Source organism: Oncorhynchus mykiss, chromosome 2 (genome assembly GCF_057628025.1).
Source record: "Oncorhynchus mykiss isolate SJ-2025 chromosome 2, ASM5762802v1, whole genome shotgun sequence".
NCBI lineage: Eukaryota > Metazoa > Chordata > Actinopteri > Salmoniformes > Salmonidae > Oncorhynchus > Oncorhynchus mykiss.
The window spans coordinates 18,877,576-18,901,062 of NC_143023.1; the positions used below are offsets into that span (position 1 = coordinate 18,877,576).

A 23,487-nucleotide genomic window follows, 5' to 3' on the forward strand; every position below is an offset into this window, starting at 1 on the left:
TGGTTTCAGATGTGTTAGACTATATAAGGCCAGCTAACAGGTGTCTGCAGCAGGGCAGGGCAGCCATGGAGAGAGAGAACCATGAATCTCAATAATAAAATGACCTCATGCTCAACGGGAAGAATGAGGAAGACTGTTTCAAGGATAACAATTACTCCCACACTCACCATTACATCTGTCTGCACATTTCCTTCACTAATGTGCATGGCCACTGGTAGTGCTAAATGTGTGAGTGGGAGGGATATTTAATGGAGTTTACTGTAATCCCAGCACTACAAAGAGTTGTGGCATTGTAATGTATTTATTCTGAAGACTGTCTTTTGCACTGCAGAGAAATCACTTTATGTTACACAGAATCCTAGAGGCGTAGAGCTAAGGTTTTGTTTTGGTTAAACAGTTGAAGCAATCTTTGGTGGTTCTGTTTTCTTAAACTTTGTATTAGGGGAGATACTCCTCCCCCAAGACCACACACACACACCTCTAGTTGTTTAATTTACAACCCACCAACACTGCATGTCTGTAAGAAACAGGTTAATGTAGTTATGATACGGTCTGAGGTTAGCACGGTGAGCGCACGTTTAGCTAACCACACTCTAATTCTGGTTAGGCCGAGACAGGGCTGAAGAGCAGTGTCACTCATACCCTTCCGCCCACACACAAACTGACATTCACCTGCTAACAGCACACTTCACTACTGCTATAATTTACTACGAATGCCATGGGGTGTAATCTGTACCAGGGATAATATAGCTGACACTTGTGTCCTGCCATGTGACAGGTGTGCAGTGTGAGGAAGGATATTATGTGTCATTAAAGGGGGGGATGAGGATAGAGAGAGAGATGAACGAAGGAGAGCATGTGTTTTGCAGACTCATACAAAGCCACACACAGGTGCAGGTGAGGAGTGAGAGAGAAGAGGGGGGAGAAAGAGAGAAAGGCGAACAGAGAAGTTCTGCAGACTCACATAAACCACATACTTCCTCACACACAGTAAATGTATACTCAAGTGTGCACAAAGCCCCGCGTACACACACATTTATTTGCAAAATCACTTATTAATAAAAACAAGTTTTTACAAATAAAGAGCCAGCCAGACATATAAACAGATATATTTTACATTGAATAAGAACTCAATGACAATTGTAAAAGCAATACATAAATAAATACATACTACAAATCAGGAGGAAAAAACATCATTTAAATTAGGTTCTGTTCACTAAATTGTCCATTGTCTTCCAACATTTTAGTTAGACTCTACCCTCATTATTGCCTTGATAAGAGAGGTAGTCCCCCTCTTCTCACTGTATCTCTCCTCCTCCTCTCTCTATTTCCCTATAGTATCTCTCCTCCTCCTCTCTCTATTTCCCTATAGTATCTCTCCTCCTCCTCTCTCTATTTCCCTATAGTATCTCTCCTCCTCATCTCTCTATTTCCCCATAGTATCTCTCCTCCTCATCTCTCTATTTCCCTATAGTATCTCTCCTCCTCCTCTCTCTATTTCCCTATAGTATCTCTCCTCCTCTCTCTATTTCCCTATCATATCTCTCCTCCTCCTCTCTATTTCCCTATAGTATCTCTCCTCCTCATCTCTCTATTTCCCTATAGTATCTCTCCTCCTCCTCTCTCTATTTCCCTATAGTAGCTCTCCTCCTCCTCTCTCTATTTCCCTATAGTATCTCTCCTCCTCCTCTCTCTATTTCCCTATAGTATCTCTCCTCCTCTCTCTTTCCCTTTAGTATCTCTCCTCCTCTATTTCCCTTTAGTATCTCTCCTCCTCTCTCTATTTCCCTATAGTATCTCTCCTCCTCCTCTCTCTATTTCCCTATAGTATCTCTCCTCCTCTATTTCCCTTTAGTATCTCTCCTCCTCCTCTCTCTATTTCCCTATAGTATCTCTCCCCCTCCTCTCTCTATTTCCCTATAGTATCTCTCCCCCTCCTCTCTCTATTTCCCTATAGTATCTCTCCTCCTCCTCTCTCTATTTCCCTATAGTATCTCTCCTCCTCCTCTCTCTATTTCCCTATAGTATCTCTCCTCCTCCTCTCTCTATTTCCCTATAGTATCTCTCCTCCTCTCTATATTTCCCTTTAGTATCTCTCCTCCTCTATTTCCCTTTAGTATCTCTCTCCTCCTCTCTCTATTTACCTATAGTATCTCTCCTCCTCCTCTCTCTATTTCCCTATAGTATCTCTCCTCCTCCTCCTCTCTATATTTCCCTATAGTATCTCTCCTCCTCCTCCTCTCTATATTTCCCTATAGTATCTCTCCTCCTCCTCTCTATATTTCCCTATAGTATCTCTCCTCCTCCTCTCTCTATTTCCCTTTAATATCTCTCCTCCTCCTCTCTCTATTTCCCCATAGTATCTCTCCTCCTCTCTCTATTTCCCTATAGTATCTCTCCTCCTCCTCTCTCTATTTCCCTTTAGTATATCATCTTTGTCTTATTTTCCACATTCCCTTCGTTGTCTCCTACATCACTTAAGGTCTTTGACAAACACCTTAGTGACATGGAAGCCCAGAAATGTCCTCTCTGGCTGCTCTTCGTCCTCTTCTTCTTCCTCCCCATCGTAGCCCACCTCCCCCTGCAGCCTGTAGCCCAGCTTCCTGAAGAAGGCCTCTCCTACTGCAGAGGGGTAGGGGACGTGGGCGTAGACCCTCCTGGCCCCTGTCTGCCTCTCCCTCTGCTCCAGACTCTGGACCAGCAGTCTGCCGAGGCCCTCTCGGCGGTACCAGCAGCCCACCACCACCCTGCAGAACCTCCTCATCCCCAGACGACAGTCACCCTCCCTGGACACACAGCCCACGATCTCCCCCTCACAGTCCGCCACCCACACCTGCCCTGCTGCCTTCTCCCTCTCCACGTCTACGATCTCAGGAGACGAGTCTTTGTCCTTGTCCTCTGCCTTGGGTTTGGTCCTCCGTCTGGCCTTTCCCTTTAATGACAGATAATAATCAACTTTATTTGTGCAGCAACTCAGCCCAAAGCACGAAAAGTCCAAATCACTAACACACTGTAGTAAAACTGAGCAATGCATGTAACATCCACAACATACAGTACCTAAAGTCAAAGAAAAGGAAACCTACTTTAGCCGGTGGGGGTTTCCCACTGATCCTGCTATAGGGGTTGGGAAGGGTCTCGTCCTGCGCCCCTCGGTAACTGCTCCCCACATAGTCCCAGTAGGGCCGGCTGGTGCCCAGCACTCCGGTGGAGCGTGGCATGGTGAACTTGAGGTAGATGATGAGCAGGAAGACAGGGATGATGAGGGCCAGGATGAAGGAGTGAAGGAAGCAGCGGAGGACAGAAGAGACGGTGGCCAGGAGTAGGAGGCAGACAGGACGAGTCAGGATGTGGAGGATCAGACGGTTTTCTGTTCCCTGACAACCCTCCTACAGAGAGAAAGAGAGGGAGGGAGGGACAAAGAGAGAGAGGGGTGGGGGAGGAGAAAGAGAGAGAGAGGGGTGGGGGAGGAGAAAGAGAGAGAGAGGGGTGGGGGAGGAGAAAGAGAGGGGTGGGGGAGGAGAAAGAGAGAGAGAGGGGTGGGGGAGGAGAAAGAGAGAGAGAGGGGTGGGGGAGGAGAAAGAGAGAGAGAGGGGTGGGGGAGGAGAAAGTGAGAGAGAGGGGTGGGGGAGGAGAAAGAGAGAGAGAGAGATAGGGGGGACAGAGAGAGAAAGGTGAGTGAGTGATAACCTGAGAATGTACTCTTACAAAAAAAATGGTTCTTCAAACAGTTCTCCTATGGAGACAGCCGAAGAACCCTATTAAGTTCCAGAGAGCACCTTTAATTCTAAGAGTGTAGAGACAGAGCATAACTCAGGCTTGAAGTGTGTGTGTGTGTGTGTGTGTGCATAACTTTAAGGATAAAACACACACCTTGACGATAGCTTTGACAGTCTCGATGTCATCTTCCCTCATCCTCCTCATTACCACCTGATCTAGCTCCAGCTTTACCATGTCTGGACTTCACACACACAGCAACACACACACACACCCTCACTCACGCACACCTCATACAGCAACACACACCGGTCTGCAAATATAGAAAATCTCATGGTCACATAATACATTGCTTTGTACAGATACACCATTTGGTTGAATTTTGCATATTTGATTAAATACAACACTACAATGACAATATACAGCGGAGTATTTACATTCTGGTTACCATAGTAGCTAAATGGTATAAAATCGTATTCAAGATGATGGGAATGTGGTGGGTTATATTTGATCCAGGCTATTTGGGGTTTGAGGCCATGACTCACGAGGGAAAGCAATCCATCCCTGTAACACTGTATATGTAGCCTGCATAGATACCTGGGCTGGTCTCAATTTGAATTGAAGTCAGCCAATTCAGGAAATTGAAAAACTTTTGAAATAAATTGCTTCTACTTTTCAGTTTATTGAGAAGTCATTGAAAATAAAAGCCCTTTTTTCCATTACTGGATTGTAATTTTTGTTAAGTTCCTGAATTGACAGATACACAATGAAAACACATGACATATAGTAAGCTCCCTGTGATATCCCTCTATAGGTGGCTGCTTTGTGCAACAAAGTAACAGCACAACGTTTGTTACTACAATGTAACAACCGATGCGTCACACTGGCACAGGTTGATACAATGTGTCAGTTGTGAGTGCAGTGGCGTTTCCTCCCAAAATCAAGCTAAATAACGGGGGATTATTTGAGGGGGTCGGGAAAGGATTTGTCTATTGCATGGCCACACTGCTTCTACAAGGCGTATCAACAACAAACAACGGGCCAAGACACTCCTTTAGACCACTGTTGGTCTTCTATGCACAATAAAATGGAGTTCGCAAATCAGTAATATGACAATTAAAAAGCAAACCAAAACACACGGTTTTCATACATTTTGAGCCTGTTTTAAACCCGTTGACATGTTTTAAATCCTTATATGGTGAGTGGAGAAGGGTTATTCATGCGCAATGTCTAAATAAACGTCGAATATTTTCGTTCAACCCAGCCGAACCCACGTAGCCTACCTTGCAAACTTGCAGCGTTGGACCACCGCCAAATGCAGGGAAACGGATTTATATATTCGCTGTGTATTTATTCCTCAAAACGATTTTTCTTATGTTTGATTGAATGACTCGCAATACTTGCGTGGCCACCATGGCCACCTATTGCAAATATTGTGTTACGTAGTTTTACGTTAACATTTACTGTCATGAATGCGGTCTCTACGCCATTTGCATAGCGAGTACCGGCGCTGCAGAAAATTGACTAACCTGCTACGTGAATGTGGTCAGTCGCACTTTACGCAGTGGAGAACCTATTTCCCATAATAAACTGGGATTGTCCGTTATTCTGAGCTGATCCTGTTCATCTTTAGATAAAGGGACATATTTATATTTACGAAATAAGAAAGGTGAATTAATCAACATTCATAAACAAATATTATTAACAAATTTATTAATAATGACTATTTCCTAGTATGAATATTTATAGTGAAACCGAGCCAACATAGCCATCTATTCATCCACAAAAAAAAAACTCTTAGGTGTTTTATATCAACACTGTCAACATGACAGTTTAATTGAAACTCATAAGTCATTTGTTGAGGTCCCTCTTCATTAACAGTCAGTGAATGTAACTCCTCATGTTTCTGGCACCTTGGTATTGTTTCCTACAGTACTTTCTATAGTGTCTTTCTGAACAACCATACTCTTCTTTAGGTCAGTAGCTGGAAAAGGCCTCCACATCAAAAACACACTCACACACGCATATGTACATTCATGTGTGCACACACATGCACACGCCTTCACACACATTTCCTGACAGTGGTTGTTTGGTTTAGGTTTAAGAGAACTGAGAGTTAGGTGTAGGGCCATTCGTAGCTGTGTTTTCTCCTTCATTCGCTCCAGTCACTATTTCAATGCATTCCGCTGAGTTCCTGTCTTTTTCAGGCCTCTCAGTTATTCCACTCCCTCCTTTTGCTTCACTCCTGTCTACAGTTACTCCTCCTTCCCCTCTGTCCATCCCCCCTTCTCTTAGACTGCTGGTGCTAACCTCAATTATGACGATCCCCTCTCCTCCCTCCAGCTGAAAGATGCCCTCCATTGGCACCCTTCCCTCCCCTTCTGCCCCACTGTAACTGTCCCCTTCTCCCTCCCCACCCCCTTCACCTTGGATCAGGGCTATCATCTGCACACTCTCTCCAGACCCCTGACCCACCATCTTGTTCTCATCCCCCAGCTCAAACACCACCTCCCGCCCATTCAGAGGCATTAAGGCCTGGGGAGGCGAGCAGGAAAGTTCCAGGCTGTTGCTGGGGCCTTCTGGATAGCCACGGTCAGAAGTGGTCCGTTCTTCGCTCTGCGGCTCTGTTTGGAAATGAAGCACAAAAGACTCTCCCTCGCCACCATCCTCCACTACTCGTCTTTCTCCTTCCCTCACTCCTCCCCATTCCTGCAGCAGGTTCAGTGACACCAGGCCTCCTTTCTCCTTCCCTCCCTCTCTCTGTCCTTCTCTCTGTCCTTCTCTCTCTCCCTCAGTCTGAAAGTGCAGTACGTATGACTCCCCATCCCCCTCTCTGCCCATTCCTCCTTGCCCCCCCTCCCCGGACCCCTCCCCTTCAAACTGCAACACGTAGGACCCTCCTCCCTCTCCTCCTATCTTTACTTCTTCCTTCTTCCCTCCTTCTTTCTGGAAGCAGAGGACATACTGTTCCCCTCTCATGTCCTGCTCAGTGGACTTGCCCAACTCTGGGGCGGTTTGGCGTTCCCCAACCCAGGCCACAGGGTCAGACGGCAGGGAGGACGGGGTAACTGTGGTAACTGAGTTAACTGTGGCAACCTTTAGGGGTCCTGAGGTAACAGTGACAGAGGAAGAGGAGGAGGGGGTAGAAACAGAGACAGAGGCTGTTGGTGGTGAGAAAGGACTTTGTGACTTGGCGGGTAAAGACGATGGCAATGATGATGTCATAGTGTTGGCAGCAGTAACAGTAGCTGGAGCGACACTAGTTACATTACAGCTAGACACAGCTATTACATCCCCCGGCTGACTGATGGGGGCTGTTGTCATGGTGACAGAGGTGGTTGTCGTAGCAACTGAGGTGGCAGTATTCCGACCTACAGCGGCTTTGGGTTTCCGTCCTCTCCTGGACCTGGCTGTCCGGGTACTTTTCCCTAAAATGGGCTTGTTCAGCATAGAGTTCAGGGAGGGAGTTGTTGTCTTAGCAACAGGAGGGTTGTTTACATTGTTGTTGGTGGTGGTGATGATAAACCTGGGCTGCTGTTGTTGCTGGGATATTGTCTGGAAATGTTGCATCTGGGTTTGGGCAGGGTTTAGAACTGTCTGGACCAATGGGTGGCCCTGGGGCTCCAGGGTGGGCTGGGGATTGGTCGCTGTGGTGGGGACGAGAATCAGGCTGGGCTGGGTCCCATTGGTGGAGGGGCACTGTAGGAGGATGTACTGTGTCTGGGGGGGAGGCGGAGGGGGAGGTCGGGGGGCGGGGGCAGACAGGGGGATGAGCTGAAGCCCATTTGCTGTCTGGATCATGAAGTAGTTCTGGGAGGTGTTGGGGGGAATGTCCAGCGCAGGCTGAGACACGATCAGAGACCCAGAGTTCCCTGTGGTCTCTAGGGTGATGGGGTTTAGTAAGGTGGTGGTGGTTGTCACCCCTCCACCCCCTTTACCTGCCCTGCCTCCCTCCTTCCCCCCCACCCCAGCGTCCCCGGCCTCAGCCCCGTTCCCATGGGTCCTCATGTGCCTCTGCAAGTAGGACTGCATGACAAACTCCTTCCCACAGAAGGGACACTTGTAGTCCTTCCTGGAGGAGTGGGTTCTCAGGTGGAGCTGGAGATTGGAGGAGTGGGTGAAGCTCTTGTGACACTGGGCACACTGGAAGGGCCGCTCGCCCGAGTGGGTGCGTTCGTGCTGATGGAGAGAGAGGAGGGTAGGGAGGATGAGAGAAAGATAAAGGGAGAGGAGAAAGTGTTTGTGACAGAGCGATACAGTACATTCGGAAGGTATTCAGACCCCTTGACTTTTTCCATATTTTGTTCTAAAATGGATTCAATTGTTTTTCCCCCTTATCAATCTCCACACAATACCCCACAATGACAAAGCACAAACAGGTTTTTAGAAATGCGTGCAAATTTATAACTGAAATATCACCTTTACATAAGTATTCAGACCTTTACTCAGTACTTTGTAGATGCACCTTTGGCAGCGATTCTTCTTGGATAGAACGCTACAATCTTGACACGCCTGTATTTGGGGAGTTTCTCCCATTCTTCTCTGCAGATCCTCTCAAGCTCTGTCAGGTTGGATGGGGAGCGTTGCTGCACAGCTATTTTCAGGTCTCTCCATAGATGTTAGATCGGGTTCAAGTCCGGGCTCCTGCTGGGCCACTCAAGGACATTCAGAGACTTGTCCCGAAGCCAGTCCTGCCTTGCCTTGGCTGTGTGCTTAGGGTCATTGTCCTGTTGGAAGGTGAACCAGCACCCCAGTCTGAGGTCCTGAGCGCTTTGGAGCAGGTTTTCATCAAGGATCTCTCTGTACTTTGCTCCGTTCATCTTTCCCTCGATCCTTAATAGTCTCCCAGTACCTGCTGCTGAAAAACATCCCCACAGCATGATGCTGCCACCACCATGCTTCATCATAGGGATGGTGCCTGGTTTCCTCCAGACGTGACACTTGGCATCCAATCTTGGTTTTATCAGACCAGAGAATCTTGTTTCTCATGGTCTGAGAGTATTTAGGTGCCTTTTGGCAAACTCGAAGAGGTCTGTCATGTGCCTTTTACTGAGGAGTGGCTTCCGTCTGGCCACTCTACCATAAAGGCCTGACTGGTGGAGTGCTGAAGAGATGGTTGTCCTTCTGGAAGGTTCTCCCATCTCCACAGAGGAATTCTGGACCTCTGTCAGAGTGATGATCAGGTTCCTGGTCACCTCCCTGACAATGGCCCTTCTCCCCCATTGCTCAGTTTGGCCGGGCGGCCAGCTCTAGGAAGAGTCTTGTTGGTTCCAAACTTCTTCCATTTAAGAATGATGGAGGCCACTGTGTTCTTGGGGGACCTTCAATGCGGCAGACATTTTTTGGTACCCTTCCCCAGATATGTGCCTCGACACAATCCTGTCTCAGACCTCTACGGGCAATTCTTTCGACCTCATGGCTTGGTTTTTGCTCTGACATGCACTGTCAACTGTGGGACCTTATATAGACAGTTGTGTGTCTTTCCAAATCATGTCCAATCAATTGAATTTACCACAGGTGGACTCCAATCAAGTTGTTGAAACATCTCAAGGATGATCAATGGAAACAGGATGCACCTGAGCTCAATTTCAAGTCTCAAAGCAAAGGGTCTGAATGTAAATGTCATATTTCAGATATATATTTTTAAAATAAATGAGCAAAAATGTCTAAAAACCTGTTTTTGCTTTGTCATTATAGGGTATTGTGTGTAGATTGATGAGGGAAAAATGTAATGTAATGCATTTTAGAATAAGCATGTAACGTAACAAAATGTGGAAAAAGTCAAGAGGTCTGAATACTTTCTGAATGCACTGTGTATATATAGAGAGATGGAGCGAAGGAGCCACAGAAGAATCCTAGCATCGGCCATAGCAGAGCTATCTGTGCTGACCTGTTTGAGGTTGGAGGTCTGTGAGAAGGACTTGGAGCAGATGGGACAGATGTGAGGGCGCAGGCCAGAGTGGAGCTGACTGTGTCTCCTCAGACAGCTGCTGTTTTTGAAGGACTTGCCACACTCCTGACACACGTAGGGCCGCTCGCCCGTGTGCTGGCGCAGGTGGTACTGGTAGTGGGAGCTCCACTTGAAGGTGAGCGGGCAGTAGGGGCACTGGAACGCTCGCACACCTGTATGCACCTGGAGAGGAGGGAGGGGGGGGGGGGGGATCAGTCAGAAAACAACTGAATACGGCCTGGATTCTTCTGAAAGTACAGGTACATTGAAGAGGTTGAACAAGAAAAGCAGGTCATAAAGTGCTATAATGCAGCAGTGCCACTGTTCTGCACATTGTGACAAATGCCATAAGCTGCGTTCAGACAGGCTCCCAATTCTCATCTTTTTTTCTCATTAATTGGTCTTTTGACCAATCACATCAGATCTTTTCACATCAGATATTTTTCAAGGCTGATCTGATTGATCAGAGGACCAATTAGTGAAAAAAAGAACGCAGCCTTAGTGAGATAGAAATGGACGGATGCGTCTTACCCTCTGGTGTATGGAGAGCAGTGAGGACCTCTTGAAGCTCTTGCCACACTCTGTGCAGCGGTAGGGTCTCTCTCCTGTGTGGTCCCTCATGTGGTACCTCAGACCTGACGAGCCCTTGAAGGCCTTCCCACACTCAGAGCAACGGTACGGCCTCTCTGTACCGTACCCACAGGGACGAGGAGAGGGAGAATGTTACATAGACTTATTTTATTTTCTTCCTGGTAATTTCATGAGCAGCAGTTAGTTTGGCTCTGTTACTGTCAAGGTATCTCACTTTTAAAGGTATTTTCTATCAAAATGCCAAAAGAAAAAGACTAACTCACCATTGTTCCCCCCAGCGGTCTTACTAGCTGCTCCTCTCCTCTGGCCCTTGACCACTGCTCTGCTGGATGCCTTCACCACCTCCCTGTCCCCCTCCTCGGTCACAGCCATCAGGCGGACGTGGATGTCCCCCTGGGTGTCCTGGTGCTGGTCCCCCTGGCTGGGGGAGGAGGGCAGGGGCAGGGAAAGGGACAGGGACGCGGGGCAGACGATCTCCGCCTCAGCCTCGGCCAGGAGGCGCTGCTCAGGGGTGTGGGAGTGCTGGTGGGTGAGCAGGGAAGAGAGGAGGGTGAAGGAGCGGTCGCATGCAGAGCAGCTGAACTGGGAGCGAGACTGGGAGGGGGAGAGGGAGTGGACCTGGAGAGGGAGCAGAGGCAGAGAAGAAGATTTGGGAAGAGAGAGGGTCATCAAAACAGACTATTTATAGATCAGATAACGTCAGCTTTACAGACACCAAGGAGTAGATCAGTTCAGACTAATCAAAGTGTAGATTACATCACACATTCCAGAGATCCAACTTGTAATACAGCTGGAGGGGCTTTCTACTAATGCATCCAATGGAACTGTCTGCGAAAGGCATACCGGAGCTGCATGTGAATTTGACAGCTCTCAAACAAAAGCAATGATATGCTATGCTATTGTCGGTTATCGCAGGTTAATGCTTAACTGATTGAATCTAGGCCCAAGTTAGACAAAGTAGAAACAGACCAGGACAGAGACCTTATGACATAGTAGTGAGGATGTGCAGCCCACCAGCTGATTGGTACCTGTGCCAGGTGTCTGTTGAGCCCTCCGCTGGTCTTGAAGCTCTTCCCGCAGTAGGCACACTCTGTGCCCGTCCCTGTACCGGTGGTGTTACCCGCTGTCTCCACGCTGTCTGTGGGGATCTGAGTCCCCACTGTGAAGCTCTGCAGCAGGTCAAACTGGGCCTGGGTAGTCCCCATATTCTGACATGGGACACAAGACTATTAGTCATTGCACTACAACATCACAGCAGTCATATTAGCTGATATATTGACCTAGGGTGTAGAGTAAGAAACCAAATATTGATCATGAATGGATGAATCTGGTGTGACCCTAAAACAGAGCCTTAGGGGTAACCTCCCCAGGCTGAGCCAAGAGTCCTACTACTCACCCCTCCGTCCACTCCCCCAGTCAGTCCCAGTAATTCAGCAGTAGTGTGTCCGTTCTCTGCTGCTGCCGTCGTCTCCACCACCTCCTCAAAGTCAGCCAGCAGATGCCCCACCCCTCCCTCTCCCCCCTCCCCCACCTCGCTGCCCCCCTCCTCCCCGGGGCCCAGGTGCATGTCCTGGTGGTCCTCTAGCTCTGTCCGTGTGCTGAATGTCTGACTACAGCTGCCACAGCTGTACAGCAGCACACTGGCGCCCGACTCCGTGCTCATGTGCACTTCTGTCCCGATGGCCCTGGATGTGCACACGCCCCCCTGGGTGGGGGTGAGGGTGAGATGGGGCAGGAGATTCTGGTGACCTGACGATAGGAACACCTCCCCGACCCCCACCCCCACCGTGGCCTCCTGGCTCACAAAGCCCATGTCCGTCAACATTTGTGATGTCATGTCCTCCCCCACTATCACTTCCTGTATCTCTTCCCCCATGTTGTCTCCCCCTGTCTCCCCCCCCTTTCCTTCACCAGTGTGACTTTGAGAATTCCGGTGCAGGGCCAGATTGGACGAGTGTGTGAAACTGCGTCCACACTCTCCACAGATGTAGGGCCTCTCTCCTGTGTGGATTCTCATGTGTTGTCTGAGGTTGGTGGACTGGGTGAAGGCCTTGGTACACACGGTGCACACGTAGGGTTTCAGACCCAGGTGAACGTTCTTGTGTCGGCGCAGGCTGCTGGAGTTCTTGAAGGCCTTGGGGCAGCTGTCGCAGGGGTAGGGGCACTCGCCAGTGTGCTGGCGCAGGTGGTACTGGTAGTGGGAGCTCCACTTGAAGGTGAGCGGGCAGTAGGGGCACTGGAAGGTCCGCAGGCCTGTGTGGACGCTACGATGGACCTGGAGACATGCACAAGAGAGAGGAGTACGTCCGTGACTGGACCCTTAACCCAAAAAAGAGCCTTTTAATACTGTAACATTCAACTTTTGAAAGTTAAAAAGTTAACACATTTTTACCACAAAATGGGGGAACCACGACTGGCCATTGTTTCTCACCTGGAGCAGAGAGGAACGTTTGAAGGCTTTGTCACAGTCGTCACACTTATAGGGCTTCTCCCCTGAATGAGACCTGCACAGAAAAAACAATCATGAAAACAGACAATCTACTGACCCTTCAACGGATCTACAGGACATCGTACCGGCTACAGAAAGAATTCCTGCTTGTATTGATTATTCCACTAGTTTCTAACGGCCCTAAATAGACTCACATTATATTGTTCACGGCACCTTTCCCTCATTTGGATTATTGTGACAGAACTAAACAGATGAAAACAGATGGACACAAGGAGAAGAATACTCTTCATAAAGTGAGATGTGTGTTATAAGCTGCAATCATTTCTATAGCTAACTTTCACTGTGCCAGTCCCCCTCTGTCTCCCTCCCGGCAGTACCTCTGGTGGTACAGGAGTGCGGAGGAGCCCTTGAAGGCCTTGGGGCAGAGGTTACAGCGGTAGGGTCTCTCGTTGTTGTGGCTGCGCTGGTGGTGGGCCAGCCTTGAAGACCACTTGAAGCTCTTGCCACAGTCCAGGCACTGGAACGGGTGCTCAGGGTGCTCCTGGAGATGGGGCGCAGCCAGGACCGATGACGTCACCCTTTGCACCCCTACCCTGGTTAGCACTATATCCTCATTCCCCTCCGCCATCCCTTTCTCCACATCCACTTCTTCCCCCCTTTCCCTGTCCTCCTCCCCTTCTCCTGATCCCTGCAGCGATGGGAAGGGAGAGAGGGAGGAGGACGATTGAGGGGGTAATAGTTCCGCTTGGACCACTTGAGTGGCCACTGAGTTTGCCATGTTGAGGCAAGACACGATTAGGGAATAAAAGGTTGTATGTTTGGTATTAAAGTGTGTGTATTAGTGTTGGTGGAGCTGTGTCTCTTCTTTCCCGGTTTAATTCATTGCTGGTGGAAAGGTTCCTTCAGCTGATGTGACTCTGTTCCTCAGTGTGTGGAAACAACAGCTGAGCTGATGTAGTGTGTGGTCTCCTTTCTTAAGAGTAGGACTGTGAAATAAAATAAAACAAAGTATTGATTAATGACACAAGGTCCAGGAACTAACACCAAAGCAACATTAACTATTGATCTTCATCTACAATTATTCAAACATCTACAAATAATAAAGTCGGCCAAAAGGCTGACCCGTCTATCCCTTTAAATCCCACCTCCTCCCGACCCCTCCCTCCTTCTTATTTCTCCCCTCCCTGGCCGTCTTTCTGTTTAATACGCGTCTGTCTCTGATGAGCGTGTGCGAAAAAGATTGGTTTCGCCAAGCTAAAAGGCAGAAAACAAATGCTACCCACCCTATGATGTTAACTATAAGCAGAAAATGTTACAGATGCCGCCTTCAATGCATCCTCTGCAACTGGCCTGCGAATCTATAAGCCTTCGTCCGTGCGTCATTCTTCGCTATATAATGTTTGATAGGAATGGTGCGTTAGTAATATTGCAACAATTACTCACCTAGTATCATTAACTCATGGTTAATGCTTTTGATGATACTGTGAAAAGGGATTGAGACTCGCAGTGCTACTCCATACAACCTTAACAATAAACCTGAGCACAAACTAACTAGCTAGCTAGTAGTCACCCACCCGCTGCCGCCTCCCAACAACGACGATCGCTATAGGCTGGGTCTAGCCCCGAATGCATCACTGCCATTGGGTAAGAGCTTCAACAGTCAAGTCTTATCTGTAGATCTGTTAAAAAATATAAATATAATACTGTACGAACTTGTGATTTAGTACTTGAATTCACACATTGTTTGAATGTTAACCCCAAATATAAAAAGGCTTTTTGAAGGTTAATTGGAAACGGGTTTATGAACTCTGTGCTTGTTGCAATGCCTGATGGTTAATGTAGGAAAGGACCTGTAGTGTGTGGTGATGGAGGAGACACAGGAGGATGGTGAATGATGGAGGGAAAGAAAAAAGAGAGCATGATGTGTAGGTCTACCTAAAGATGACAAAGTAACATGAAAAGCCCATCTCATTGTGCATGTTCTTTATTAACTTTATTTTTTTTTTATTTTCAAGACACACATTTCACATTTAGGCCAATCAGTCAGTCTGTGTGCTGGAGACCCCAAGCACAAGGTTTTACACAGCGTTCAGGCATGGTACTACAATGATTTCAACATGGATGATAGCAATGGTAATTATGAATGAAAACAGTATAAAAGTACAAAAACAACAGGAGACTTGCTCCTCTGCAGCGCAAATAAATAGTTCCACCAAAGTAACTTAAATAAATAGTAAATACTGTCACAAAATACTAGAATAGAATAATATTGATATTGCGACAAAATGATAGGGATAGCATTGACAGAGTATTTTACATTTATATCATAAACTATACTACACAATTGCATTGTATACAACAATTTACATTATTGTACAAGTATGTACAACTGTGCAGAACCGTAGTATCACAATACATAGTATTTTAAGGCATGGGGTGTTTTTTCATTTCTTATTTATGTCACTAAAACTAAAACACATTATGTGTACCAAGGCACAGATTCAGGATCAGCTGACTCAAAAGGCTAATCCTAACAAATTTGTGCAAAGAGATTAGATCAGGTCCTAGATCAGTGCTTAGCAACAGGGCATATTCATAAACCTTTAGATATACCACCTGTGTTAGATATACCACCTGTTATTTATCCATGTGGGACACAGCCACTTATAGCAACTAAACCCATGGAAAAACGATCTACCCTCCTATGTTGTGTTGACATCCTGATTGAGGCATGGTTCAAAATTCTCTTTCTTAACAGTTTACAAAACCAAACGGGTGGCACATTTAACATGTTCAGTAGATTCTATGAGTAACCCTAAATCTACAAGGGAAAGTACAGCACTGTAAGAAAAATACATGTAGGCTCTCCCAAGATATGCTTGCTACAAGCCAAGTATGTTTGCTACATCTACTGGCGGAAATAGGCTACTCTTTGTAAAGAGAGACAGGTTAAATAGTTGAAAATACAATCCATATCATTAGAGACTGTAAGAAGTCAGGAAGTGCTACGGTGTGGTCTCCTTGTTTAGTTTGGGAGGAGGGATGAAGGGTAGAGTGAGAACAAAATAGGAGTATTGACAAGGTACAAGGAATTAAATTCACAACAATAAAGTAAAAATGATATGTGACACGTTACAAAATCAAATAAATAATGACATCAAATAAATAAGTAAATAAATAAATAAATACATAAATAACACAGTCAGGAACAAGGTATTTGAGAGAGAGGATGGGGTGGCAGTGACGTGTTCGTGAATATTGGAGACCATTACTGGTTGTAATAGTGTGAATATGGTGGATCCTCATAGGCTGTAGTTTGAATATGGAGGTCTCTCATTGGCTACAATGAGGATGGAGGGTCAGTGACAACAGTGCAAGGTTGTAGTGTGGTTATCTTGAATCCTCATTGGCTGTAGTGTGGATTTCTCAGATCATCATTGGTGGTAGTGTGGATTTCTTGGATCATCATTGGCTGTAGTGTGGATTTTTTGGATAGTCATTGGCTGTAGTGTGGATTTCTTGGATCATCATTGGTGGTAGTGTGGATTTATTGGATCATCATTGGTGGTAGTGTGGATTTCTTGGGTCATCATTGGCTGTAGTGTGGATTTTTTGGATAGTCATTGGCTGTAGTGTGGATTTCTTGGATCATCATTGGTGGTAGTGTGGATTTATTGGGTCATCATTGGTGGTAGTGTGGATTTCTTGGGTCATCATTGGCTGTAGTGTGGATTTATTGGGTCATCATTGGCTGTAGTGTGGATTTCTTGGATCATCATTGGCTGTAGTGTGGATTTCTTGGATCATCATTGGCTGCAGTGTGGATTTCTTGGATCATCATTGGCTGTAGTGTGGATTTCTTGGATCATTATTGGTTGTAGTGCCGGTTGAAGCTAGTAGATCCCCATTGGTTGTAGTGGGGATTCTGTGTATCCCTATAGACTATAGCACTTCAGGAATCATCATTGTACTGCAGACATTTTGGACTTTGTACTGAGCACTGAGAACACTCGTTGGGCCCAATCACAGAACAGTCTGAACTGTAGTAGCAGCTCCTGGGAAGACTGTAACACATCAAACTGGGAGGGGGGAGGAGGCGGCATCGAGGGAGAGGGAGGAGAGAGACGCTGAGCATCAACTCTCATCATCTATGAGGGGAACGGTGAGAGAGAGAGGGATGGTTTATATTTCCTGTCTGAAGTGCTAGGCTAGACTAATGTTCCTCCCATCCAAGGAATGTGATGCAACAGGCCTTAATGTAATGATTGAAACTGAGTGCAAGAACTGCAGAGTTATACCATTATTAGATCATCACACAGTGTAAGAACAGTAGAACGATCTGATAAAATCTCATATGTATAATATATCCAAATGATATAAATGTACTAAGCTGCATTATGTTTCAGCCGTATTAGTGTTGAACAGAGCAGTTACCTGATGCTCTAGCATGCTGGTGAGAGACTTGATGAGTGACATCATCTGTCCCAGTTTAGGGAGAGCAGGGTGGTGGTGTTTCCTTGACGCTCTGCTCAACCAGGCAAAATGGTGCTCAAATGACTTCAGGTCCGCGTGGAGCTGAGAGAGAGTGGGTCTCATCTGGAGGAGAGAAGAAGAGGAAGGGGGGCAGGGTGGTGAAGAAAGAGCGATTTAGTATCAATGTCTGGGACATGAAATGTCTGGGCCTTCATCTGGAAGGCAGAAAGACATAGACACACACAACGTAAAAGACATTTACCTCAAGGGAGTTGATGTCACTGGCCCTGTTGTTCATTAGTGGCAGGGACTTAAATCTATGCTGTTCTGGGTCTGTCTCGAACGCATGTTCCTTCTGTAAGAAAAACGGACAAAACAACACGCTACGTCAGTCAAATACATCCTCACAAATTTGCACATCCTCACAAGAGTCACGTAAGCATAAGGAAAGTATTACTCCAGCAGCACCTAGATCAGATGACTGTCTGGTCTGGCCAGGACTAGAGACCCTAGCTTTCCCTGAGAAAAGTGTGGTCGGGTCAGGGAGAGTTCACCCAGATCGTAACCCCGAAAACGTCAACAATAAGAGCAAGTGGCCTGAAACCACAGGATGTTTTCTACTGGGAGAAGTGGAGAACAACATATGCTGTGACTAAGAGAGCTCCGAGTGGGATAGACAACACAGAGCTGCAGGGAAACTCCAGGGTCGCAGCTATTAAAAAGTCTGAGATGATGTATTGCTGTGTAGTAATGTGTGTACAATCCCCAGAGTCTGTTTTCACTCCTCACAACCACCACTAGGGGGAGACAGACCACATCACAGCAGACTCCGGGTGGGGGGGTGGCACTGCTACTGGCTACTATATCTCTGTGGGCCCTTAACAGGTGAAGAAGTGATTTATGAGTATAATGTAAATGACTGAGAATGACGTGAAGCACAACAGTGACTGATGCCGTGTGCGTCAGAGCACCAATCAGTGGAGAAACATAACAGCATTAGGAAAACATGATGGATGGTGGTACACAATGGGTTGTGTACACTTAATGCTTCCTCATGCTAGTGTGGTGTTCTGTCCTCATTGTGCTTTTACCATCGTGTTTTGCTATTATTGTTGTTGTTGCTATTGTTGATTTCCCATCGCTCTCTCATCCCTCCCTCACTCACTTGCTTCTGTCTTTTACAAAAGACCACTAATGTTTGTGGCTTAATGTTTTGTCTTTCTTTCAGAAGTAATCCCACCCCTCTTATCCCTTTCACCCCTCTTTGGGTTATTTCTCCTGCTTTCCTCTCTACCTTCTCTCTTACACCCTGTTACACACACACACACACACACAGGCTGGTGACCACTTCTCATGCACCTCTCTCTGATCTCTTTATCTGCTCAGTCTCAGCATGTAATTCTCTTATCCTCCCTTTCTCGTTCTCTCCATCATGACCTCACTCAACTGAACCTTGCAATACACCCCCCCCCCCCCCCCCCCCCCCCCCCAACAATCTTCCTGAATGCAAATACTGGAATGTGATAAATCTCTGTGATTTTTATCAGGTCACTTTGCTGTGGCGACCAAAAACCAAACACTAAACACCACACCTACACAACTATTTACAGCACCCTCAATGCACACACACACACTTGAAAACGCACAACAGACATGTAGAAACATTACACAGACACACACACACAGATGTATTGCTTTTTTGCGGGGACTTTCCATTGTCTCCAATTCTATTTTTCTTTCCTAGCCTTGACCCCTGTTCAGTGGAACTCCGCACAAGAAGAAAAGAAGCCAAAAGAAATGCTTCATGTCAGTGAAAAACGAACACAACATTTTGTCAAAGCAGCATTTTGTGCAGAGTTCTCTTCTTTGATAGCTACTTCCTCATCTGGCCCCCATACTACACTATTGCCATAGTACTGTGTCCTCATACAGAGATACTACACACACACTTATTGAACAATCCTCCTGCCAGAGACTAGAGAGTGTAACTATTTTCAGTTTTGTGTCTTAAACAAATGTGGTTTCTGATTTACATCATATAAAAATAGAATGAATAACCAAAGATAAGGATATGTTCTGGTTCACCTGTTCAAACACATTGCTTACAGGACACTTCCAGCACATCTGTAGGCCAAACGTACACAGCAATCATTTCCATTTCAATACAAACTCCCCAGCCGCTTTTACTTGGGCATCGAGATTAGAACAACTTTCAGGAAACAGCACCAGATAAGCAACAGGTGCCAATCCACGTTCCATTTCCTCACAGCTAATAAACAGAGTTAATCAGTTCCAGAAATAACTATTACCGGTAGTTACTTTCTATTTTCTTTGAGTGTGTTTCTACTCCAGGTATAAGATGTCCATAGGCACAGATCTAGGACCAGCGTACCTACCCCCAATCATAACCCTTAGCATTAACACTAAACTGACCTGAAATCAGTGTCTAGAGGCAACTTTCTCCTACTATGAGGGCTCCATCAGGCCCTGTGGTATCAGGTGACCAGTCAGACCAGGGCGTTGAGTCAGATCTCCCCACGGTCAGTCGGCCCTCCAGTTGGTCCTGTCTGGATTAAGGCTGACCTCACATAGTGAAATCTCTACTGTTCTTGCCCTGACTGTCCTTCTCACACAGCTAAGAGACTCTTAATACACTGGCTGACACAACACAAGCAGGTTAACGTAGCCAGGAGAATAAGACGTCTAAGTCAACTGTCCAATTCAGCTGTCCAGAGTTGTATTGCGTCACAGTCAGGGAGAGTGAGGCAGAAGGAGCAGGGCTTCTTATGACTGTTCTATGCAATCACTATGCCACTATAGTAGTCATTAAGTGGTCATAAAGGTGAGCTATTGGACAAAAACTTCAGCCAGTCTCTTTTCATATGCCTCAGGTAACTGGTCATGGCATGATCACCACCACACAATCAATACAGTACCCAGATCAGTATAGCAATCTCCCCATCATGACATCAGAAGTGAGTACAGTACCATTCCACTCACCAATAGATCTGCTGTGATCTGCCTCAGATTCTTCGTCTGATTGGCCAATCTATCCAGTTCGTGCACGACGTTCGGCCGTCGGTAGGGGGCGGGGACGGCAGACGTAAATAAAGGAATCTGGGCCAATAGCAGCGAGAGCAGCAGAGAGGAGGAGGAGTCGACAAGCACTGCAGGGTGGGAGGAAACGGAAGCAATTATTAGGTTTATATGACCACAGAGAAGAGCTGTCATGTCGATATAATGATAATGACCTCGGGGTACGGCTGTCAACTCTCCAGAGATATTGCACCATAATGTAAACATAAACCCAGACTTGGCAGTGGAATCCTTCAGAGTTGCACAAAGCCAGCAGAGTCATGTTTTCACAGGTTGAATCAAAATCTATCCAAATCATTCAATCCTATGACTCATAATATCATTAACATTAACAACACCTTCACAGTTATCGACTTTCCTGAATGCCTCTAATTGTCACACCTGCAATACGACACATCAGTTGTTGGATGTGACCAGAGTCCTAAATGCAAATCACTTGACCTAAATCATTACATGCTATGACACACTATAATATTATGTTGATCTCCTTCACAATTATCGACTTTCATGAACGCCTCCAAATGTCACACCTCCAATAGTATACATCAGTTGTTGGATGACATGCATTACACAGCCTAAACCGAGACAGTTCTGTAACAGTAAGCTCATTCATTCCTTCTCTTTCAAGTTCAAATACAAGGTAAAGAAAGTCCCAATTGCTGCTGAAATGATAAATGCCTGTGTAATTACAGGAGAACCACAAGAAGCACAAGCCAGGACTCAGGAGAGCATCACTCCTTGTTCAAACTTTAACCACCTGCTGGTATAAGACGTCAGTGTCTAGGCTTCTTGAAACAAATGGATCACTCAGTGGTCACTGAACATGGCAATGCTTAGCTGCAATTAAGTAACATTTGCATGCTCAGTAATTGCATTTGAATATGGAATAGCCCAATCAATGATCATACCCTGAGAATCGTGACAGCATATTATTATGCCAGCATATTGGACATAGACTTAACTAAACAAGACACGTTAGAGAGAAAGGATGATAATAATAAGAAAAGTAAGACAAAATTGAAAGAATAATGGCTTTTGAAAGAAACAAATCAAAGGCACTTACATTTCATATTTGTTCGTGTCCAATAAATAAATGCAGGACTTGCAGTAAATAAATAGTTAAAATAAGGTAAGAAAATTAATAAATAAATCGAACTCCGGAAATTGTCACGTGCTCCAGTTTCTTCTGCCTTTCACACTCCGCGAAAAGAGTGGAGGCAAGAGATTGCAGAAGAGGAAAAGAACGAGAGAATGAATGAATGAAAAAGTAGAGGAATGAGGGCGAACAATCCAATAAAGAAATACAATACAATGCCTCCAAACTTTTTGTTCCGTAAAGTTTGAGTTTAGTTCTAGTTATGAACTGATAGTGACGATAGACAGACACTCAGACAAATGGTTAGGGAGGGATAGACGGATGAGTGCAGAGAGAGGGACGCGAGCGTGTGTAAGTCAAATTTTCGCGCAGTGAAATGTTTAGGCTTGTTTTAAACGTCCTTTTATAAAGACTGGGCTGTATGACACATCGACTGAGTCACCGACATTCATTCATAAAAACACACGTGCTCCCTCTTTCCTCCTCCCCTCCCTGCCAGAGCTGTCTCTCCCTTAGCAAATTTTTCAAAATGTTCCGTTGTTTTTTCATTTTTTTTCGGTCTGTATCACTTTCTCTCGTCCATCCTGTCCCTATCTCCAGTAGTCTACACTTCCTCCGTCGCATCCCGCTACCAATTTATCAGTCCATCTACCTCTATCTTTCCATCTCCAAATCTCTTCCCCCCTCTCTCTATCACTGCAGAAGTTTAAAAAGGCCATTGTTTAATTTTATATCAGTCTATCTCCAGTCCTGTATCCTTTATACAGTGGATCTACCTTGTTTTCTCTCTCTCTCCCTCTCATTGTTTATTGTGTTTCTCTGAGTGTTAAAAATGCTTTTTGACTGTGGCTTTACAGTAGGACTCTGCTCCATATGGCACATCCCCCACTTCATAGTTCATACACAGAGCAAACACCTCTCTCACCCCCCCACTCTCCCTTTTTTACAGACAGCCACTCCTGAGACATCATCCTGTTATTTCCACTTTCCCCCCTTCTTTTTTCTCTCCCTCTCTCCCTCTCCAGGGTGAAGGAAAGAGTGAGAGACAGAGCGGGACGGGAGAGAGGTGTTGTCAAGAAGGGGCCTAGTGTTGCATAGAAACAGTGACTGGACTCCAGTCCAGTAGTACAGTGTCAGGGAGGGGGAATAAGATGGGGTTAAAACAGTACATACACACACACACACACACACACACACACACACACACACACACACACACACACACACACACACACACACACACACACACACACACACACACACACACACAGCATAATGCACACACACACACACACACACACACAGTATTATGCACACACACACACACACACACAGCATAATGCACACACACACACAGCATAATGCACACACACACACACACAGCATAATGCACACACACACACACAGCATAATACACACACACTCACACACACGCACACGCACACACACATACACACAGCATAATGCACACACACACATACATGGCAGAATTAATACACACACAAACAAACAAAGATGTGCAAACAAGCAGGCACACACGCACCAGTCTCACAAACACACACTTTCTCAGTCACTGACTGAGCGGCCCTGGAAACGCCCCGTCAGGTGAAGTAAAGCATAGCACAGTGTTGCAAAAAGGCAGAAATTAGTTTCCAGTCATCGAGACAGAGGATTAATGCAGCATAGACATAAACCCCAGGGGAGTGGGCCTGTGGACACACACACACACACACACACACACACACACACACACATACACAGTCACACTTACTGTATAAACGAGCACATGTGCACTCACACTCACTCACGCCCACACACACAAACACACATGCACTCACTCACTCACTCACTCACTCACTCACTCACTCACTCACTCACTCACTCACTCACTCACTCACACACACACACTCATAAACCAACAAAAGGATAAAATGCTTAGAGGGTGGGTCTTCAAGGGAGAACATCAGACACACTAATAATGATGTGGGTAGTGGGTACAAGTGTTAAGTGATGGGCCTACACACACACACACACGCAGATACACAGATACACTAATAAACACACTGACACTTATGAGGGCATAGTGGCGAGGAGGCTGGGTGGTAGAGGTGTTGTGGG

General features: G+C 46.1%; 3 protein-coding genes across 5 annotated transcripts; all 3 read right to left on the reverse strand.

Annotated features, from left to right (window-relative positions):
* Positions 1-997: 997 nt before the first annotated feature.
* On the reverse strand, positions 998-5,182 carry LOC110537161 (putative N-acetyltransferase 14). Its single transcript, XM_036941035.2, has 4 exons — positions 4,998-5,182; positions 3,871-4,027; positions 3,084-3,386; positions 998-2,932 (listed from the first exon to the last, which is right to left on the reverse strand). Exons 2-4 carry the CDS (start codon positions 3,949-3,951, stop codon positions 2,474-2,476), a joined length of 843 nt encoding a protein of 280 aa, XP_036796930.1. The 5' UTR covers positions 3,952-4,027; positions 4,998-5,182; the 3' UTR covers positions 998-2,473.
* Positions 5,183-5,410: 228 nt separating this feature from the next.
* On the reverse strand, positions 5,411-14,306 carry LOC110534366 (uncharacterized). 2 transcript variants are annotated; one of them, XM_021619203.3, is made up of 9 exons: positions 14,148-14,306; positions 13,082-13,690; positions 12,687-12,759; positions 11,652-12,530; positions 11,284-11,463; positions 10,519-10,873; positions 10,196-10,350; positions 9,605-9,847; positions 5,411-7,893 (listed from the first exon to the last, which is right to left on the reverse strand). In XM_021619203.3, exons 2-9 carry the CDS (start codon positions 13,480-13,482, stop codon positions 5,815-5,817), a joined length of 4,365 nt encoding a protein of 1,454 aa, XP_021474878.2. In that variant the 5' UTR covers positions 13,483-13,690; positions 14,148-14,306; the 3' UTR covers positions 5,411-5,814. The 2 variants fall into 2 exon arrangements, with proteins under 2 accessions (XP_021474878.2, XP_090047627.1); XM_090191501.1 differs by lacking the exons at positions 13,082-13,690; positions 14,148-14,306 and adding an exon at positions 12,899-12,991.
* A 366-nt stretch (positions 14,307-14,672) lies between these two features.
* il11 (interleukin 11) lies at positions 14,673-21,886 on the reverse strand. 2 transcript variants are annotated; one of them, NM_001124382.1, is given in 6 exon segments: positions 14,676-16,313; positions 16,407-16,852; positions 17,139-17,300; positions 17,440-17,532; positions 20,178-20,344; positions 21,337-21,743. In NM_001124382.1, coding segments are annotated over 5 exon segments (615 nt in total). In that variant the 5' UTR covers positions 21,344-21,743; the 3' UTR covers positions 14,676-16,313; positions 16,407-16,666.
* Positions 21,887-23,487: the final 1,601 nt, after the last annotated feature.

Excerpts from the sequence above, each read along its gene's own strand:
- LOC110537161 (XM_036941035.2), bottom strand. The coding sequence starts at position 3,951 with ATGGTAAAGCTGGAGCTAGATCAGGTGGTAATGAGGAGGATGAGGGAA. Across the intron at positions 3,387-3,870 it reads CTGTCAAAGCTATCGTCAAG|GAGGGTTGTCAGGGAACAGA; the intron begins GTGTGTGTTTTA and ends TTCTCTCTGTAG. Across the intron at positions 2,933-3,083 it reads GGAAACCCCCACCGGCTAAA|GGAAAGGCCAGACGGAGGAC; the intron begins GTAGGTTTCCTT and ends CTGTCATTAAAG.
- LOC110534366 (XM_021619203.3), bottom strand. The coding sequence starts at position 13,482 with ATGGCAAACTCAGTGGCCACTCAAGTGGTCCAAGCGGAACTATTACCC. Across the intron at positions 11,464-11,651 it reads CTGGGGGAGTGGACGGAGGG|AATATGGGGACTACCCAGGC; the intron begins GTGAGTAGTAGG and ends GTCCCATGTCAG. Across the intron at positions 10,351-10,518 it reads GACCGCTGGGGGGAACAATG|AGAGGCCGTACCGTTGCTCT; the intron begins GTGAGTTAGTCT and ends GGTACGGTACAG.
- il11 (XM_090185112.1), bottom strand. Across the intron at positions 17,301-17,439 it reads GTGACATCAACTCCCTTGAG|ATGAGACCCACTCTCTCTCA; the intron begins GTAAATGTCTTT and ends TCTCTCCTCCAG. Across the intron at positions 16,853-17,138 it reads CCAGCATGCTAGAGCATCAG|ATGATGAGAGTTGATGCTCA; the intron begins GTAACTGCTCTG and ends TTCCCCTCATAG.